The 14,601-nt window shown below is 53.3% G+C and overlaps 6 protein-coding genes across 6 annotated transcripts; 5 read left to right on the forward strand and 1 right to left on the reverse strand.

Annotated features, from left to right (window-relative positions):
* The first annotated feature begins 347 nt into the window (after positions 1–347).
* On the forward strand, positions 348–1,189 carry HER10_EVM0006640 (DASH complex subunit Dad3). The gene is made up of 2 exons (XM_035476220.1): positions 348–636; positions 762–1,189. Exons 1-2 carry the CDS (start codon positions 529–531, stop codon positions 948–950), a joined length of 297 nt encoding a protein of 98 aa, XP_035329505.1. The 5' UTR covers positions 348–528; the 3' UTR covers positions 951–1,189.
* A 14-nt stretch (positions 1,190–1,203) lies between these two features.
* Positions 1,204–2,984, reverse strand: HER10_EVM0004045 (uncharacterized protein). The gene is made up of 2 exons (XM_035473703.1): positions 1,545–2,984; positions 1,204–1,473 (listed from the first exon to the last, which is right to left on the reverse strand). The coding sequence occupies exons 1-2, from the start codon at positions 2,791–2,793 to the stop codon at positions 1,253–1,255; spliced, it is 1,470 nt and encodes a 489-aa protein (XP_035329170.1). The 5' UTR covers positions 2,794–2,984; the 3' UTR covers positions 1,204–1,252.
* A 1,173-nt stretch (positions 2,985–4,157) lies between these two features.
* On the forward strand, positions 4,158–4,931 carry HER10_EVM0003577 (uncharacterized protein; the record flags this gene model as incomplete). Its single annotated transcript, XM_035473249.1, has 2 exons — positions 4,158–4,353; positions 4,822–4,931. The coding sequence occupies 2 exons, from the start codon at positions 4,158–4,160 to the stop codon at positions 4,929–4,931; spliced, it is 306 nt and encodes a 101-aa protein (XP_035329104.1).
* Positions 4,932–7,772: 2,841 nt separating this feature from the next.
* HER10_EVM0000318 (C4-dicarboxylate transporter/malic acid transporter) lies at positions 7,773–10,236 on the forward strand (the record flags this gene model as incomplete). Its single annotated transcript, XM_035470105.1, has 8 exons — positions 7,773–8,820; positions 8,868–8,873; positions 8,923–8,956; positions 9,006–9,183; positions 9,232–9,381; positions 9,436–9,697; positions 9,750–9,792; positions 9,842–10,236. Exons 1-8 carry the CDS (start codon positions 8,482–8,484, stop codon positions 10,234–10,236), a joined length of 1,407 nt encoding a protein of 468 aa, XP_035328744.1. The 5' UTR covers positions 7,773–8,481.
* Positions 10,237–10,480: 244 nt separating this feature from the next.
* On the forward strand, positions 10,481–11,833 carry HER10_EVM0004430 (uncharacterized protein). Its single transcript, XM_035474076.1, has one exon. The coding sequence runs from the start codon at positions 10,568–10,570 to the stop codon at positions 11,729–11,731; it is 1,164 nt and encodes a 387-aa protein (XP_035329214.1). The 5' UTR covers positions 10,481–10,567; the 3' UTR covers positions 11,732–11,833.
* Positions 11,834–12,239: 406 nt separating this feature from the next.
* HER10_EVM0004152 (uncharacterized protein) lies at positions 12,240–14,573 on the forward strand. Its single transcript, XM_035473804.1, has 2 exons — positions 12,240–13,009; positions 13,070–14,573. Exons 1-2 carry the CDS (start codon positions 12,596–12,598, stop codon positions 14,267–14,269), a joined length of 1,614 nt encoding a protein of 537 aa, XP_035329185.1. The 5' UTR covers positions 12,240–12,595; the 3' UTR covers positions 14,270–14,573.
* Positions 14,574–14,601: the final 28 nt, after the last annotated feature.

Here is a 14,601-nt window from a genome sequence, read left to right on the forward strand (position 1 = left end):
TCGATGAAGGTAACAGACGGCTTGAACGCTATGATTCAGTGCCTCGCGTACAGACTCTTACTCAACCTTCTCCTCCCCTGACAAGAAAGACATCTGAAGGGGCATACTTAGACGTCATGTAAGACGCTCTAACGATAATCTCCTTTACCGCCAAAATGCCTTGAAAGATGGAGGTGTGAACGGACGTTGTTGGAAGATGACGGGAAGTCCGCGCGCATTTCTGGTGTGGGTGAAGGCGCACGAGCCGCTTACAAGTCCCTCCCCATTAGGTAAGGCGCTCACCGAAAGATGCACTTCACCTCACCGACAAGGGGGACTGATGCTTTTTTTCGGGGTAGGTAGGTTCCTGGACACCTCGCCCAAGGTTAGATTGGCGGGGTTCAAGCCACAACGCGTCCCACCGCGACTCACCGAAACAACTTCCCGCCGATAATTGACCAGAACGAAGAACCAAGTGAGCGCCGACCAGACCTGAGTTTGGTAATATCGTACGAAACAGAGCAAAGCAGAGACAGCTGCATCATCACAATGGAACAGGGGCGGGACTCCACGCTGCTGCATTCACAGCCGGAGTTGTCGCCGTTGGAGGCCGAGGTGCTGGAAGAGTACGAAAAGTTGGCGGATAACATGAAAAAAGTTCGTCTCGTCGCTAGCTTCCTACCTTACACTCAGGCTCGGACCTTCCCCCCTTCCCCCCCTCTCCCCTCTACCCGATCCCAAAGACCTGCAAAGCTAACTTGTCCCCCTTTTTTGTACCGTAGCTTGCTTCAACACTCGAAGACCTGAGCGGCTCGCCGAGCACCGAGATCCTCGACGGCCTGCGGGAGCTGGAGCGCAAGACGAGCTTGGTATTTACGCTCCTCAAGGCGAGCGTGTACAGCATAGTGCTGCAGCAGGAGATCGATTGGGGTGACCAAGCCAGGAGCCAGGAGGAGGAGGAGGAGGAGTAGAGGAAGACAAATACATGGGATAACAAGGGTGCAACATCTATATTGAGAGGAGGCATGCTGCAATTTGCGGCAGTTTTGTCCGGGCTGCACTGCGAAATGAAGATGGAGAGAGTGCACAAATGCATGACGAGACTACGATCAGAGCAGATACCCCAAAGAAAACAATTCACGACGCCAATCACTTTATGACGTCGAGATTTATGTCACTGTTCGCGAGAGCAAGAGGGGCACAGACGGGGCTCTCTAGAGATTTGCGCTTTTTGTTTGAACATATACAGTGGTATACAGAAGTGGTATACAGATTAATACACAGATCCGCCGTAGTAGACCTTTCTCACATCGACCATCTTCTTCCCGCGACCGATGGCAATCTCCTCCGGATCAGGTTGGTTCATGAGGGCCTTGTAGACGGCGTTGACGGTGTTGTAGGGGTTCTTGGAGCGGGGGATCTTGGCCGCCAGATCGTGGATACCGGCGAGACGGGCCATTTCGAATATCCTGTGAGAGACACGGAGTCCGAAGCCTGCTTGTGTGTCAGTATAATTATGTCAAACAAATAACAGAGGACGAGGAGCGAGCAGGGCTAGAACGTACCTGGGGGACGGGCAAAGAGCTGCACAACAGTTCCCGAGATCTTGGTCTCGACGTTGCCGTAGATGGTGCGGTTCTCGTATCTGCGGATAGGCTTCATGTTGCGGATAGCCAGAAGCGTGGCCGTCGCTGTTGCAATACCGGGGTCCGTCGACTTGGCCTCTCCCAATCCCAGTCTGCCGTCTCCGTTACCGGCTACGACGATGACGGAAGCACTGCGGATCTTACCCAGACGAGTCTGGTTAGAAACGGATCGAACGACGACTCTCTTGGTGAGGATGGAGAGGATATCGCTAATCTTCATGCCGGTGGCCTGCTTGAGCTTAATGAAGCGACCCGTGGGGTCGAGGCCGTCGTCCTCGACGTCTTCCGGAGGTTGGTAGAGTCCCTTGACACCCTCAACCTTGCCGAGCTCAGGGGCGAGCGCGGAAGTGCCCTTGCCGTCGGCTTCCTTCCACAAGGCCACGCGGGAGCGAAGGGGGTTTTCCGAGGTGCTCAGGGAGCCCTCCAGCTCGTTGAAGAATTCCTGGTCAAACTGCTTCAGCCAGTCGTCGGTTGCGATGGACGCCGCCCCGGCCTTCTTCTCCTTCTTCGCCCCGAGCACATCGGCCTCGTTGTCGACAAGGAACTTGCGGCGCAACTCGGGGTTGGTCTCGAGCTCGTGCAGCTCCTCCTCGGTGAAGTCGAGCTTCGCGGGGTTCGTCTTTGAAATGTTGCGCAGCGCCCGGGCAAACGCCTTGCCCATGGTGTCCTGCATCTGGCCGCCGACCCTGTCGGCCATCTTCTCAATGTAGTCGTCGATCCACATTCTCCTCGGGAGCCATTTCGGCTCCACGGGCTTCGCAGGCGCTTGGGGTTTCGCATCGATGATGGGCTGGACCGTTGAGAAGTCGTCGATATAGGGCTGCGTGTAAGGATCCGTCCGTAACCGACCCTGAATCACCAAATCTTTCGGGTCAATGGCCTCCTCGGCGGCCTGGAGAGCTTCCCACTGCTCGGGGGTGTACTTCTCCTTCAGAAACTCCTTTTGCTGTTCCGTGTACTCGGGGAAGTGTTGTTTCGCATACTTTTCGATGGCATCAGGGGTCGTCAGACCCATCTTCTCGGCGGTGATATTGTTGAATCGTGACCGCCTCCGACCTGACCTGCTAACGGAGCTGTGGAATAGACGGTAAGGAAGGGCGGCCGGTGCGCTCGAGGCGGAGGAGACGCATCTCGACAAGACGCTCCGCGCCGGGCGTACCGAGTTCATCGCAGCAGAGAGGGGCGACGTCTCTGCGCCAGTTCGTTGCCGGCAGCAAAGGGGTAGAATGAGGTCGTCGGGGACTGGGTGCAAGTCGCGTGATGGGCTCTTTTGGTCTTGAGCTCAGGGTCGCGCCAGCTGGTCGACAATTTTTTTGGAAAGCTCAATTGGATCGTCTCGCAGTCAATTGCCTTGGACGGATACAGGCCATGTCATTGGTCAATAAGCCCGGTCTTCTCCCGCCCGTGGCCCGTGCGATCACGGGCATGACGGCGCGGAGATGTTCCTCGAGTCACATGACCATGCAAGGGTCAACAACTTTTGATTGGTGTCATACCGAAAGCTCTCAGCTCACCGAGATTGCGCTGTAGTCCAGGGGCTACCTACCTAGCTTACTTAATTCTGGAGTGCACGGTCTTGTTCCGACTCCCGCCTTCATCGTTGGCTACCGGCCAACCTCTGTCAAGCTCATGTCGCAAAGCATTTAGACTGGAGTATTCGGTATGTTATATTGGTAAGTATCATTTCTAAGGTGTCACGAAGCCAAGCCTAAGCTCTCCCAACTGGACAGAGCGCAAAGACCTCCTTTGATGTCGTTGCCAGCTCAACATCCACATGGCTAATCCGATGTGTAATACTTGCCTGCAACAGAACGTCTTTCCCGTGAAGAAGCCCAAGTCCCCTTTTTAGTGCCGAAGTAACCGCTGCAGCTCGTCCCTGCACAGCCAATCACCCGCAGCAGACATCAGTCGACTTTCTGCCGCAGGCCTGAAACGCGCATCGATGCCGCCCCTCCCCTGGCAGCGTCCTCCCTCACACATTCAACCACCACGATGCGGCCATGTCGCGTCCTGGTCTCATACCCCCAAGGCGGTCTAGCCTGCGAAAAGGCACACCACGGTGGTGGCATGGCCACCGTAGGGCCACCTCCTCGCCCTTGAAGCGCACCCAATTGTGACGTCTCCCGTTTCGAGAAGCCGAGCGGATCATTTTCCCTACATCTTGGCCCCTACTAACCCTCCTATTCTTTTCCCTTCTCCTTCTGGACTGCTTTTCGCATCTCGTGTTTCCTGCTGTCGAACAAAAACCTTCTAATCCGGTCCCCCAACAATACGTACATTTTTTTGTTGTTTCCTTGTGACTGGCGCACTTGAGACTCAGACCTTCATTCTTGACTTTCCTGTACACACCTTTAATTCCAACCACCACAGTCCATACCGCCCGTCACAGGTGCCTGAGCAGACTTCGCACCTCTTCAACCAGCCGCCGAAAATCAAAGACCGGCAAGGCGTAAGCCAGCACGATTCTGGGAGCCATCGCGCTTGCACCGCACCCGAATATCGATCAACCCGGAAAGATTCGAGACCGCAACAATGGGTCAATTCGACTGGTTCCGATCTATTGGCGCGACGCCTGAGGCTGTCGCGGTTCTGAATGACCAGCCCATTCTCTTCACCATCCTCCTGATCGTTCTCGTCGCCGTCATCCTCCAGGGAGTGCTTCTCTGGTACATCCACTTTGCGACATTGAAGCCCGAACAGAAAAAGAAGAAGGAGCCGAAGAAGGGAGGCAAGGGAGGAAAGAAATAAGAGCGATTGCGGCCTGAAAGGCACGCATTTTTCGGAAAATTCGTTGCGAAGACAGGCACTGGGACCTGTATAAAGTGGTGGATTATCAACGCCATTACGTCGCTGAGGGAGACACAATGCATGCCCAGGCACTAGAGGAAACATCGCGGTGGCGGGCTCTTCTCAGCTGCAACTATGGGGCGAGTGGTTGGATAATGAATTGTATTAAGGCTTCAGAAATGAGTCGGTTTTTATGGCCGCGCTTGAGCGGCAGATACCACAGTTTGTGATGCTCGAATGTCACAGGCTGCGTTCGACATCCATTTCTTGCAATATATCTCTTGAAACTCCGTTCCCTGACCTCGGTGTGGACATTGGCGAAATATCAGCCCATAGGCTGCCAGTAGGTCTTCGACGGTTGATCTACTCGATTTGGTCGTCGTAAAGGTCAATTTCGCTTCCGGAGAAGACTTCGCTTGGCCAGATGTAATCCAAGGGCCTCCGACCGAGTTCAGATTCCCCGCATATCCCATCATCATCATCCGGTTGGCGGTCATGGCTGGTTGGTTGGAACGATAGCTCCGAAAACGGCCCCTCATCCTCGTCCTCGTCATTCCGCCAGTCGCTATATGATATGCGAGAAATTGACCGTTGCCTTTGGTAATCGCTGGCATCGTGGCCTTCTCCGAAGTCGGTCTCGCCGTTATCAGGGCCGAAGTTCGACTGATCACTGTAACTTGCAGGACCGGCCGCGACCAGTTCTCGCAATGAAACAAGAGGTGGCATTGATGTGTCTGCCAGGTTGAAAGCTTGATTCGGCCTATGCGCCTCTAAGTCGGCCTCGCTGTTTGGTTCGGAAGTTCTTCCAAAGTACGAGCTTGGAAGTGGTGAGAATGGTGAGCCATAAGCCTCTAGATGGGTTTCGTAGTCCGAAATATCTTCTGGGTAGCCATCCTCATCGTCGAATGCTTCATGCTCGTGTCTAAGCTCGCTCCAGTCCCTGAGGGATTTCATAGTCAGGGGTGAAGAAGGCAATAGCGGATTATCGTCAATGGTCCATGAAGGCGGCGTGTCCTGGTCAAACTCCATATCGATGTCTGATACCGTCTCTAGGACATCGCGATCCTGATTCACCTCACATCCATCATTAGTCGCAAAGCCGATTTCTTCATGGAGTGAAGCTTCATCCTCTGACATAGTTCCGTACGCAATCATGGCATCAATGGCCGGTACTCTTGAGTGTTCCTCCGGACGCCCCAATCCTCGGGATTGTTGCTGTGAGAATTTGGTCTCTTCGCAAGCGGGTATGTGCGCACGCAAAAGCCTCCAAATTCGGTGCCCAAAGTCATGGATATCGTGATTCTGAGCTGCGCTTTGAAGACTGCCTGCGGGGATGCCATGAGAGGCGGAATCATAGTCTCGTAATCGACAAGACTCAAAGTGAGTAAGGTCCTGAAACACAGAGGACAACGCTGGTAAAAGGCGAGATCGATATGTCAAGGACTTTGTCTCGATTAGTTCTTGCGTCGGTATGAGGAATGGTCAGCCGGACGACTCACCGAAAGATAGTTCATGTTGAAAACCTCGGGAACGAGGCAGATAATTGGTATTCTCGTCGTGCTCAGTGTTCTGATACCGCCAACAGGCCTGCGACCAACAACCAACGCTTCGAGACCGGCTTCTACAAGTCGACCTATGGAAGAAGCGACCTCTCCATCTTGAGACCTTTGTTTGTCGCATGCAGCGGCAGCATCGCAAGGTAGAAGACATACGCCTGAGTCTTGACTGTTGAAAGGATCGTCAATTTCGTCGGGTGAACCCTATTCCACGCACCAGACGTCCAAACCAAAGCCACTTTCTGAATCAGGGAGAGCGCCATGACTGCTAGTTATCGATGACGTCCTTTGAGAGGTTGATTCCACAGGACCTTCGGGGATGGATGGTTCCTGATGAATATAGAACGAGCAGGTCAGATGCTGCATAGTAATGACCGTAGTGTTGGGGGGCAGAGTTGGGTGTAAGACAGCTTCTTTATGCTCAATCTTGAACGATATATGCCGATGGCTGGACGGACTCTCCACATTGTGCACTATAACGACTCCTAACTGGGCCCAGATCTGTGACCGATTAGCAAGTGCCGGACATCATCAATAATGTTGCTTGCCGGATAGCTTGTTATGTCAGCGGCAATGGTGTCCATGAGAACCGTTTGGTCTTCTGCATTGCTTTCCTCCTGGGTGAGCGAGACTAGGAAAGAGCAAAGTTGAGCCTTGAGTATAAACAAATCTCCTGCTTGAATCCCAGCGAGCAGCTCGTTGATAGTCGAAGGTAGTTTTCGGTCTGTTGACGAGCGGAAGGAAATCGTACTCGCGATGTCAAGGATAGTTTCAGTTGTGGGGTTAGACAGAACAACTGGGTCAAGCGATAGAGCAATTGTGGTCATGGTTTGGAGGAAAATGGTACCTCATCGTCAGAGATGAACACTTTATTTCGGTGGTTTTGGGATATGCATTCAATCGAGAGCAGCGAGTGTCGTTGAAATCTCAGATGCTCAGGTACAAGGTACCTTGAAGTACCACCTTAGATCGGAAGGAAAGGTTGTTCATCCCACTTGGGAAGGAACGACGTACCCGTCGGCGATATACCTTACTTCAGGGCGATAGCAGTGAGGGCGACCGGCCCATCACATTTCACATGGCAACAACGACACTACTTGACTACCTACTTATATGGGGGCATATAAACCCACAATTCAGGCGTCATTGCTGCTGCACTGCGGGTACGGCGTGCATGTATGAATCTGTAGCAGCGAAGGAAATGGAGGTATTGCCTTCCTCGAAACTTGAGTTGAAGTCTGGATGGTGTGATAGCCCAGGTGGGTGGGTGTAGTCGAAGTCTTGGGCTAGATGTTCGGCCGGAAATACCGGCCCGGTCGGTTGTTGAAGGACGTAACTTTGGTAGAGGTCGAGATCCGAACCGTTGTCCCCCACATGTCTAGCGTTGTCGCTGGCCGGTAACGCACATCCTATCAGCGATGTCGACGATAAGCTACCGACCCCCGGCAGTGATGAAAAGAGCGTTGCGCTGGAAATAAATGCAGAGTACCTTAAGGTTGCTTTTCAAGTCTTATCAAGATGGTCGAACGCCGGCGGCGACTACTTTCCAGGCCAGCTTTTGTTTCGTTGTCCACTTTGCTACTTTTGAGCGAGCTGTTCGCAAAGGAAAATAGGGAAGAAAAGTTTGACAACTGGTTCATTAAGACTCTGCATCTCTGCTGCATTTGTGATAAGGCAGTGACAGCTTCCAGGTGTTGGTTGACCCCACATGATGTGCTGAGACCCCGGTCGTGCTGTGTCATCCGCGGCAGGGTCATATCCGGTTCTCTGGGCAAGTTCTAGCACGTCGTTGCTACCGCCAACTCTCTGTATGACGCAGGCACCACTTTACACTTCACAACCTCTCACTAGGATTTGCCTTACTCACCAAGCCGGGCCATCTCCCGTAACACCAAGAGAAGTCACTCCTAGCATTGACCGTGAAATCTCATTGCGAATAACGAATCCCCGGCCAGCTTCCAGTCCATCGTGATTCCAACTGTTGAGCGCGTCATTGTCGGTGTACATCTTCCACGCGACTGCCACCACAAACACCATAACAACTCCGTCTGTCCACGACGGAACAAGCCCAGGGAAAAAAAACTTAACGACACCACCACAGACTGCCTTGGCTGCAGCCTACACGACGACTCGTTGTTCACCCTGGCGCAAGGAAGGAGCTAGGATCTGCGTTTGTGGCCCTGCACCACGACACAACCAGGACGGCATCTGACTATATCCACCCACACGTCTCGTCCACACCCGGGGCTAATTCTCCCCTCACGCCTCTCCCAACGACACACCTTCACTCAACCCGCACTGCGCGGAACTGCGTTCAAGGACGCCCGCCCGCTTTTGAGCATGCCTCTTTTCGATCTCGGCTCTCTGTTTCTCGACCACGTTGTTTTCATCACCAACCTTGTCTACATGAACATCGCCCTCTCCAATGCTGAACCCAGCCTACTCTTCCCTCTTTACGTTGTGTCGAAGCTACTGGCTCGAGGACCTGAAGATTGGGATTCTCCCACCGCAAAATGGCCCCCACCCATGAAATGGTAGCCAACTGTGGCTACCAGACCCCGGATGAGCACAGCAATCGTCCCTCGTACTTTGCTACTCCGAACGAATCTCCTTTGGCATCATTGCCCTTACCTAGATCTCCTTTGAGACGACCCCCCTTTGTTCCTCGTTCCTCCCATGGACCGGCCTTTGAAACGGAGGACAGCACGGCGATGCCTCCGGCCGAGCGGCAGGCAGAGTCAAATGAGTCTAGTCCAAACAACGCCAAAGCTACGCTGGAGAAGCACTTTAGCTTGGGCAAAGTAGGAATTCGAGATCGGATCGCCTGTCATACCTGGACTTGGTTCACTATGGTAATACACCCGCTTACCTGAAAAAGGCCGATGCTGACGATTAGTAGACGATGGTAGGCAATATGCGACAAATCATATTCAGAAGATACTGATTTAACGTAGGCAACCGGAGGAATGGCGAATGTGATACACTCTCGTCAGTAAATCGAGTGCTACGTTTCGGCGCATATGCTAACTTGGAACAGTTCCCTACCAAGCTGCCTGGCTCAACGGCATAGCCGTAGCATTTTTCCTCCTCAATGTCATCCTCTTCATCATGAACTGTGCCCTCGCCAGTATTCGATTCAAATCTAGGCCGGGGGCCCTCACCCATTCATTCACAGACCAGACGGAATCGCTCTTCATTCCTTCTGCTGTTGTCTCGTAAGCCGCTCGATCGGTTCTAATGGGGCATCAACTGAACAGCTATAGTTTCGCCATCATATCGATCAACATATGCCAGTTCGGTGTGCCGCATGTAGGGCCCTGGCTCCTTAGAATCATGCAGATTCTGTTCTGGTTCTACATAGCCTTGAGTGTGCTTGCCAGTGCCACTATTTACCTGATTCTTTGGTCGACATTGTGAGCTTCCTCTAAGTCTACGCGAGTAGTTTCGCTCTGGTTAACGGTTATCAGGATATTTCCCATTCATACCATGACTCCTACCTGGGTCTTCCCAGCCTACCCTCTGCTTCTCACGGCACCTTTTGCGAGCAACCTTATACAAGCTGCTGTACAAACGAACCAGCAGGTCGTTACTCTCAATAGGACTGCCATTGCTCTCTGTGCGGTCGCTACGCAAGGCGCGGGCTGCTTGATTGCCTTTATGATCTCTGCTGCCTTTATCTATCGACTGATGACGCAGAAATTACCGCGGGATTTTCAACGTCCTGGTGTGGTGCGTAATTGTCCCTGATACAAACGTGAACCTGTGACGCTGACCAAACCAGTTCATTTCTATTGGGCCATTTGCTTTCACGGTCGGAGGCTTAGGTAGGGTTCCTCTTACTGCTACGGTTGGATGCCCGACTAAATGTTCCAGTTCAACTCGGCAATTCCGCAGACAAAATTCTGCCCAGCAATTTCCTGGGCACCGACCTTGCCGTGCCCATCATCAAAGTCATGTCAGTCTTGATCGGGCTATGGCTCTGGGGTCTGAGCATGTGGTTCTTCATCGTCTCCGTAGGATCACTTTGGAAGTATGTGCGGCCAGAGAGCAAGATGCCTTTCCAAATGACATGGTGGTCATTTGTCTTCCCGAACACTGCACTTGTTACAGCCACGACCGCGCTTGGTAAGGCTTTGCAGAATAACGGATTGCAGATATTTGGCTGCGTCTTCGCAGCGTGTCTGATAGTCATATGGTTTATTGTATTTGTAACGATGATTCGGTGTTTGTACAAACGGGAGCTCCTATGGCCAAAAGATACCCAATAGTGGACAAATTAGAGGTCTGCTTCTGCAATGCAATCGAATGAACCATGAAAGAAATTAAAATTTGACTGTAGCATGACATTTCGTGGCATGACCTTCTTTACTCGATGAGTTATTCCTTGAGACGTGAAATAAATCGGAGCTAGACGTTGAAGGTACCGATTCTCGGGCAAGGGAGAGCGGCAACGGGTGAAAGTGGGGCTAGCTACCCGCCCAACCTCTCACCACTAAACTCAGTGCATGGATTCATACATTCAGATGAGACTTGTCCTCAGCGAGTCAACAACTCGGGACAACACGCCCAATATTTCATCTCTTTAATTTCCGGCATCGAATGCCCACTGGAAATATGTCGTGGGATTCTAAGTCGGCGTTACATCGCCGACAGAGCAGCAATGCTGGCGCCACCAAAACGCTACCTATTCACACTCGCGAACAGTCGGAAGCAACAATCCAGCCCAAATCAAGCCATGTAGCAGACGATTTCCTACAGAGCTTCCTGGATCCTTCTTTTGACCCAGCAGCATATCTGAATGCTACTCTGCCACTGCTTCAACATGGTGGCTACCACTCATCACGAAGCAATGGCAATGGTCAGGCCGTCCCGCTGGCCGACTTGTCCAATGAGGCGCAAACGCTGCTGTCCCAGCTCAACATCCATACGACGAGGCTTTCCGGAACGTTGACCCAGTTGACGGACGACATCCTTCGGAGCGGCAGCCGGCTCGCCTACGAAGTCGAGCTCCTCCGAGGTGAGACCTTGAGTCTTGCTGAGACGATGAATGAGACGCTGCAGGAGGACATCAAGAAGTTCGCGCCGAGTGGCGTGGACCAGGAGGCCAAGGGAACGGTTCCCAAGGCCGCGGACGGGCAAGATAGGAGAGAGTCCGTGGGCGCCAGCAAACCTGGCGACGACGAAGCTACAGCCACGGAGGGCAAGGCGGAAACCTCAGAACCACCCTACATCCACCAGCTGCGGACGCTGACGGTGGTCCGCTCCCGCCTCGACACCGTCATCAAGACCTTTGGAGACGCCATGGAATTTGTCTTCCCGCCGTCAGAGCTCTCGGTCAGCTCGTCCTTCCTCTCGGTATCGGCGCCCGACCCGGGAGCGGAGCAGCACAGCACGGAGGAGAAGGGCCAGCAGGTGCTGCAGGGTCTGCGGGACGAGATCTCGCAGCTGCTGACCAAGTCGGAGGATCCCGTCAAGGGCATCGAGAAGGCGGCGCAGCGGATCGAGGAGCTCAAGGAGCTCAACAAAGTCTGGAAGGGCACGGCGGAGGAGAAGGGCAGGACAAAGTTCATTGAGAGCCTGGCCAAGATGGTGGAGGACCGGCATCGGGATCTCATGAGGGAGGTTGATCAGGCGAGCAGGAGGGATGGGAATGAGGGGCGGGCGCGGAAGGGGAGTGTTCATGCTGATGCCGCGGAGACCAAGACGTATCTTGGGGGTTACGGCTTGATGAGCCAGCTTCAGAAGCTCAGGAACGGGCTGTAAATATATGATTGACGAGGTCGGGCATCTTATGGAGCCTTGCATGCAAGTGGTAAAGCACTGGATCTTGAGCTTCTAGGGGGTAGTGAGAGCTCATAACACAACCTATAACCTCATGGAGGTGAAGATGGTGGAACACAAAAAAATAATGAGAGGTCCAATCTTTTATTGTATCATATCTCGGTTTATCTTACACCTGTTGAATGTAAAGCCTACCCTGAGTATACCTTGTATCTGAGAGTGTTCGTCTCATAAGCCTTCCACATGGAGGTAGTACCTTGCAGGCTGGAAGTCTTAGGGGGTTCGGCCTAAAATCGGCATGCGCTGAATTGCAGCTGGCAGGCCACCTCTGCTTGTTTTTTCATCCCTTCCGCACACTAAGTGCCCTGGCCCCTGCGGAAGTCATCGGGCAACCCCCGTCCAATAAGAAAAATTCACCCCTCCAGCGGTCAGGTACAGAACTTGGAGGCGCATGCGGTCACTTAGCGGAAAGGCTGACAAGGCAAGCACACACTGCACAGGACCATCTCGTTCCGCAGTACCCTCACCTTTCTCCGATTCTACGTTCTCCCACACAAACACACCGGCAAGAGCTACCGCTTCGAATGGGCGACTGAATGATATCCTCCATACTCGAGAGTCGTAAATTAGAGGCACCTTCTCTGTCGAATCGACTACCGAATCCCTTTCCTTCAAACTCTCCCTCCAGCGAACTTCGTCTTGCTTGAGCTACGGTTTGCGACGGTCGCCCGACACACATCCAGACCGTATCATTCTCCCCAAGTACAACAACGCTACTCCTCTTGAACAAACGAATTGATTATACTTCCAAACGGCCAATACACGAAGCTATCCGTCAATATTACAATGGCAGCCAACGAAGCAGCCGTCCCCAATTTGGGGGGTGCTTCCGCTCAACCAAAGGCCGGCCGAGCCTCTCCGGCGCCCCAATCGAAGCGCGACCGCAAGCGCCAGGCACTTGTCGACAAGATCGCCAACCTGCAAGAGAAATTCAGTCGGGATCGTGACCTCGGGTACCGCGATCAGCTTCAAAAGGTCCAGGTTGACACCAACCTCGTCCAGCGCATCGACCCCTACGCCGACGATGTCCTGAACATCATCGCGAGTCTGCGACAGGAACATGAGGAGACGCAAGGACAAGAGGCGCTATCCGACAGCAACCGCACTCTGCTCCAGATGGCGGGCCCCAATTTCGAGGACTTTGTCCAGGGCATTGAGGACCTCGTTGAGTACAGAGACTTTCATTTGCTTCAGCACATGGTAAGTGTGGCCGACATTTCCCTGTCTTCACGTCGGCGAAGCTAATAAATGCCACAACAGCACGAGCACGAGCGCCGCCTCCACCAGTACAAGAACGAATACCTCTACAAGGTCGAAACCGCTAAGCGCGAGCATCAAGCCCTTTCTTCAACACTCCGCGATAGACTTGTTAATACCCTGCTGTCGAGGAAGTACCGCCTGAACAAGGAGAAGGAAGCCTTGGAGATCTCAGATTCCTCGGCGCTGCTGCTCCACCCCAACCAGTTCAGCATCACCAACCCGGCAAGCCCCGGTGGCACTCACGGAAAACGCGCGACGAGATTACGCAAGGACGCCGAAGAGCTTGCCAGCTATGCTGACAGCAAGAAGCGCAAGAGGCACCCCGGCGAAGACGACGGCTCCCCCGTTCCGTCCCGACGAGCGCTCGACCCCAACAACACAACACCTCTCTGGCAGAACGAGAAGCTTCGAGTCGCCGCGAAACAAAATGGCCCGGCCTACAGCATTGATAAGCTCTTCACTGAGAAAGAACTCAGCATGGCCTACAACGCCGCAGCCGTTGCTTCCCACAAGCATATTCTTAGACACAAGCCCTATGCGAACGGGGGCTCATCCCCGGGCAGCGACTCTGGCAACGGCGATGAAAACGGTGAACATGACAGCGAGGCCCTCTCCGCCCCGACGATGGAACGCACAAGTTCCCATGCCACTAGAAGCACGAGGGCCGGCATCAATCAGAACCTGATCGATGCCGTCGAGGGAGCCAATGGCTTGGAACTGCCCAAGTACCTCGAAATCATGCAGCCACACGAACCTGCCAAACTGCCGTCAGTCTCCGTGACCAACTACTTCAAGCCGGTCAGAGGTAATACTGACGGTAACCTGCCGCAACCGCTGTCGCACGACGAGATCAACTCCGACATAATGGTCATGGACATGTTCAAGAAGTACGACTACAACCACAAGCCCGGTGACTCGATCGACCATCCCAATGGCAGCAGGAGGATCTTGGAAGCATCCATTACGCCTTATACCATGACTCCGTACACGGGATTCAAGCCAGGCCCTCGTCCGGATCCAACAAAACTCCGCGAGGATTTGATGCCGATTGAGAGCAGCATTAGAGACGAGGCTCCCCCATCATCCCTCGCTGCCATTGCGGCCGTCCCCATGAGCCGTACCAGCAGCGCAACCGGCGGCGCAGCGATGAGCCGACAGGGAAGTGCGCGTGGTAAGGGTCGTAAGAACCAGAACCAGTGACGACGTACGAGCAGTTGAATGGTGTTTCGGCGTTTGGGAAACAAAATGGTTTTGATCCGGGCAAAGGATATTTGGTAGGAGTGTATTCGAACGACTTTTGGGGGTAATCATCAACTCCATTGACTGCGGTCAAACTCCACAGCATCGAGCAAGCTTTCATCTCGTTTCTCTCTTTTTCTTTTCATGATGGAGGGGTGCATCTAGTGGACAATACATCGAACCACAGCAAAGGTTGGCATATATGATGTGGCAGAGGGGTGGTGCAACAACGGATAGACAACAGTCTCGTCCATATTTATAGGGGTGTGGCACGGCATTGATACCCCGATGCT

The sequence above is a fragment of the Colletotrichum scovillei genome, assembly GCF_011075155.1.
Source record: "Colletotrichum scovillei strain TJNH1 chromosome Unknown Contig00009, whole genome shotgun sequence".
Lineage (NCBI taxonomy): Eukaryota > Fungi > Ascomycota > Sordariomycetes > Glomerellales > Glomerellaceae > Colletotrichum > Colletotrichum scovillei.

What these genes read in the sequence shown, in the direction of transcription:
- HER10_EVM0006640 (XM_035476220.1), top strand. Translation starts at nt 529, where the DNA reads ATGGAACAGGGGCGGGACTCCACGCTGCTGCATTCACAGCCGGAGTTG. An exon ending in TGGCGGATAACATGAAAAAA is followed by an intron (nt 637 to 761) that starts GTTCGTCTCGTC and finishes TTTGTACCGTAG; the next exon opens with CTTGCTTCAACACTCGAAGA.
- HER10_EVM0004045 (XM_035473703.1), bottom strand. Translation starts at nt 2,793, where the DNA reads ATGAACTCGGTACGCCCGGCGCGGAGCGTCTTGTCGAGATGCGTCTCC. An exon ending in GCTCTTTGCCCGTCCCCCAG is followed by an intron (nt 1,474 to 1,544) that starts GTACGTTCTAGC and finishes ACACACAAGCAG; the next exon opens with GCTTCGGACTCCGTGTCTCT.
- HER10_EVM0004430 (XM_035474076.1), top strand. Translation starts at nt 10,568, where the DNA reads ATGCCCACTGGAAATATGTCGTGGGATTCTAAGTCGGCGTTACATCGC.
- HER10_EVM0004152 (XM_035473804.1), top strand. Translation starts at nt 12,596, where the DNA reads ATGGCAGCCAACGAAGCAGCCGTCCCCAATTTGGGGGGTGCTTCCGCT. An exon ending in TTCATTTGCTTCAGCACATG is followed by an intron (nt 13,010 to 13,069) that starts GTAAGTGTGGCC and finishes ATGCCACAACAG; the next exon opens with CACGAGCACGAGCGCCGCCT.